The sequence below is a fragment of the Elephas maximus genome, chromosome 1, assembly GCF_024166365.1.
Source record: "Elephas maximus indicus isolate mEleMax1 chromosome 1, mEleMax1 primary haplotype, whole genome shotgun sequence".
Classification (NCBI taxonomy): domain Eukaryota; kingdom Metazoa; phylum Chordata; class Mammalia; order Proboscidea; family Elephantidae; genus Elephas; species Elephas maximus.
This window is the reverse complement of record NC_064819.1, coordinates 49,664,300-49,668,529: the sequence shown is the minus strand read 5'-3', so window position 1 is coordinate 49,668,529 and position 4,230 is coordinate 49,664,300. Positions and strand designations below refer to the sequence as shown.

The 4,230-nt window shown below is 41.5% G+C and overlaps 1 protein-coding gene across 6 annotated transcripts in view; it reads left to right on the top strand.

The window, feature by feature from the left end:
• The first annotated feature begins 119 nt into the window (after positions 1–119).
• CAGE1 (cancer antigen 1) overlaps positions 120–4,230 on the top strand; it is an 80,380-nt gene continuing 76,269 nt past the window's right edge. For all 6 annotated transcript variants that reach the window (XM_049883096.1, XM_049883079.1, XM_049883087.1 and 3 more), the window contains exons 1-2: positions 120–565; positions 2,841–3,039. Coding sequence is in view for 5 of the 6 variants with exons in the window: in XM_049883079.1 (XP_049739036.1) it covers positions 2,932–3,039 (108 nt within the window). In the remaining variant the exon portion in view is untranslated. The remainder of the gene's footprint in view (positions 566–2,840; positions 3,040–4,230) is intronic.

The window sequence follows — 4,230 nt, the reverse complement described above, 5'->3', positions numbered from 1 at the left end:
CCCCGCCCACATAGGAAGGACGGACTCCAGGAAGCCAGCCCGACCGGAAGTCTCGCCCGTGGGCCGGGCTGATTATCAGCAGTTGCCTCCCGACGGAGCGGTTGTGGGAGAACGCTGGAAGTCAGGTGAACGTACTGAGAAGCTGGTCCAAGCTAATCCCGTGCAGGCACCTCGTTTCTGCACCCCACTTTGTGTTTCTTCCTGCAGAAAGATGTGAGCAACGGGTTGTTGGGTCTGGGGGTCGTACTCACCTAACTCAGAACTCTGCGGGAGGCGTCGCTCGCGGGGACAGGACCGAAGGCGTCGGAGCCTGACAAAAGCCTCTCCCTGACGACATTAGTCGGGCTCGGGCGGACGTCACAGCAGGCTTGTTCCAACACGCCTGGATCCCAACTGCAAGTTTTTAAAAGCCATCAGTGGAAAAGGTTGAGACGTGTCCTCCCTCCTACAACACGCAGTGTGGAGGGAGGAAGCTCAAAATCCCTATTGTAGATCCAGGAGGCTATATGGAACCTGGAAGTGAGAACACCTTTGTGACTTAAAACGTTTAGTGCGTTGTTTTGAGGTGAGAATGTCATAAGTGATTTAGAAGTTAATGCAGTCCTATGATTGCAAAAAATTTAGAAAATCCGAAATTTTTGCCAGTAACTCTATGACACTTCTTTTAAAGCCTGTCTTAAAACAGCGTTAGAATGTCTGGAATATCTGCCCATACATTTGGATAAATGTTTTTACATCGAACAAGAAAGCTGGTAAGGACAGAAATCAGAAATGGAAAAAGTAGTTTAATTAAAAAAAAAAAAAAACAGATTGTGCAGTGCCATGTGAGAAGTAAACAAATTTGTAAAAGTGTAATTAGAAGTTCTGAGTTCACAAACAAAAAATTTTGAGAAATAAGATCCTTTCCTCTTTTGCATTTGGAAAATAAAACAGGGGTTTTTCAGGCTCCTTCCCCACAACCCTGGTGGTATAGTGGTTAAGAGCTACAGCTGCTAACGGGAAAGGAGAGCAGTTCAGATCCACCAGGCACCCCTTAGAAACTCTGTGGGACAGTTCTACTCTGTTCTATAGGGTGACTGTGAGTCGGCATCAACTTAATGGCAATGGTTTTGGGTTTTTCATTTTCCCACAACCCAGTAGCTTTTATGTGTCCAGAAGATAGGCATAAAGTTGGACCTTTCATCAGTCCTGACTAGATTGCTTGGCTTGTTGTCTTTTACATTTTACCAAATGATGCCGTAGATTTGAAAACAGCCTTCAACAAATTGAGTAATCCAGGCAAATGAGTAGTGACTACAGATGAAGAGGACTTAATAGAAATAAATCGGAGTGGAGGATTTATTGAATCTGTATTTACTGTGTGGGCAACAGTGGTTGGTTTGCTGTAGGTAGTATTGAAAAATCATAAATAGACTCAAGGTGCTTATAATTTGTAAATACCAGCATTCAAAAAGGTGGTGAGGATGAAAAAAGTGAACAGATAGGTGCTGAATTGTGAGATACGTATTGAAGACATGAAGGAATTGAAAGAAATAGATGAATGAGAACTTGGGTAGTTGGGAACGATTTGGGAGGAGAGAGACACATGCCAGGGCAGATTACTGACATGATAAGAAGCATGATGTAGTACAGGGAAATGAGCCTGAACTAACTAAAAAAGGAGAGTGAGTACTGGGTAGGTAACGTGGGCCCAGGTTATGAAAGGCCTAGAAAGCCAAGCAGAAGAATTGGACTCGGTGTGACTGGGCATCCTTCTGGCAGACCTGAGGAGGTCACAAGGAAATTTTAAAAGGAGAATTTGACAGGACTCCGTATCTGAACACCCATCGTTGTTATAAGGTGCCATTGAGTCAGTTCCAAGTCATAGCGACCCTATGCACAACAGAACGAAACAGTGCCTGGTCCTGCACCATCCTTAAAATCGTTATGCTTGAGCCCATTGTTGCAGCCACTGTGTCGGTCTTCCTCTTTTCTGCTGACCCTGTACTTTGTCAAGCATGATGTCCTTCTCCAGGGACTGATCCCTCCTGACAACATGTCCAAAGTATGTAAGATGCAGTCTCACCATCCTTGCTTCTAAGGAGCATTCTGGTTGTCCTTCTTCCAAGACAGATTTGTTCGTTCTGAATAGCTGGGGATGATACTATTCAGTTACCAAGTCCTGTCAATTTGATAGATGTAGAGGGATGTCAGTGACAGCCATCTCCAAACTTTCAAGCCCAGGTGCCTGAGAGAATAGGAAAGGAGGAGGGAAAACTGATTTGCAGTGTTAGATTTGACTTGATAATGAGATAGAAAGTATCAAATAAATAAAAACAGTGTTTAGTGGATCCTAATGAAGCCCTGGTAGCACAAGGGTTAAGCATTCACTTAGCGGTTTGAACCTGCTCAACAGCTCTGTGGGAGAAAGACCTGGTGATCCGCTCCTATAAAGATTACAGCCTAGAAGACTCAACAGGGCAGTTGTGTTCTATCACATGGGGTCACTATGAATTGAAAATTGGCTCGACGGCACCTAACAACAACAATAGATCTCTGATAATATTCTGTAAGTAGTTTTTGTTTAAATAACTGAGGAATCCCTTCACCTTCTGGGTTCCAAGCTTTTTAGGGAGTTAACTTGTTTTTGTCCAAAGCAGTATTTACTAGTGCAGTTACCATGATATACTCAGACTAAAATTTTTAATTTCTCCATTAACTTGACAAATGACATTTTAAAATTTGGGGCTGTAAACTTTGCTGCTTTCTTAACATGAAGAAGGTTGGGAAAAATATCTTTTTGTTTGCATATCCTAATAGGCATTAAAACTCCTTTTTAAAGAGGCCTTTCCATCATTCAGCATTTAGGAACAAGGACTGTCAAGAATTTTGGTTATCACCTTCAGATCCTGTACATTTTGAAGTGGATACTTCTCAAGAAAATTAGAAAGTATGATGGAAGCAGAAGCCATGAATGTCAGCAGTCTTTCTCAAGACTTTCCTTATTCAGATTCTCCCTTTTGCTTGGAAACCAGCAGTACTGCTTCAGACCTGCCTCAGGTGTGCTTTGTTCGTAGATTCTGGGAGCTGCAGATGCATTCAGCATTCATGTTATCTTCCATATGAAAATTTTTTCAACAATATAAGGAACAATAGAAGAATTTCCAGTGGAGGCATAAGGGGGTGGAAGGAGAGAATAGAGGGTCTGGTTTTCCCAGTGCCATTAGTGTACAAAGAAAAGTAGAATTTTAAAGATTGTTAAAAATGATTCTCTCAAAAAAATGAAATCTTCTCATCTCATGAAGTCCCAAGAGGGACTTGGCCACAGAGGACATGGTCACAGCTCAGTCACAGAATGAAAGCCCAAGAGGCTTGAAGCCTAATCCAGTATGTCTTCCACTGTGTCAGTGTTCCAACGACTCATGTCATTGATAATGACATTGACAACACCCTGCGTATAGATGACTCCATTCCTGTTTCATTAAAATTCCTAGTGCCCTTTCACACAGAAGAAATATTAATATCCCAAGAGCTTCAAGAATGTTGTTCTGACTATTTGACAGTTATTAGCAAAAGTTTAGAGAAACAATAGGAATATATTAGAAGTAAGAGATCCAGGATCAATTACTGGCCAGTACACCTCCAATGCAACCACCATGCATCTGCCAGTCTGTAAGTGGAGGCTTGCATGTTGGTTTGATGCTGAATAAGTTTCAGTGGCACGTCCGTACTGAGACGTACTGATCCACAGCCGATCATGAGGATGGTGCAGGACCAGGCAGCATTTCATTCCATTTTGCGTAGAGTCACCATGAGTCCAGGACCAACCTGACTGCAACTAACAACAACAAACCCTCTGAAATTGCCTTTTTATAAGTCAAAAATGGACAGCATTTTTATAGGGTTCACCTATAAATTGGCATAACCTTCTGATGGGCTGTTTGGTGATAGGAAATCAAGAGTTTAACTATGCCTTTTTTTTTTAATTTAGCAATTCTTCGTCTAGGAAATATACATTCATGTTTTTAGAACTATCCATAATAAGCAAACAGTGGAAACAACCTAAATTTTCATCAGAAAAAAAAAAAAAAAATCAGGAGGGGGCTAGTTAAATTATTGTACATAAGTACAGAGGAGATGTAATCATAAACATGATAACATTGATATATTTGTTCACGTGGGGAAGAATGATCACATTGGTTCTCACTGGGTAGTGTGGGCTTTGAGTGTTTTTGTTTTTACTCTTTTTTT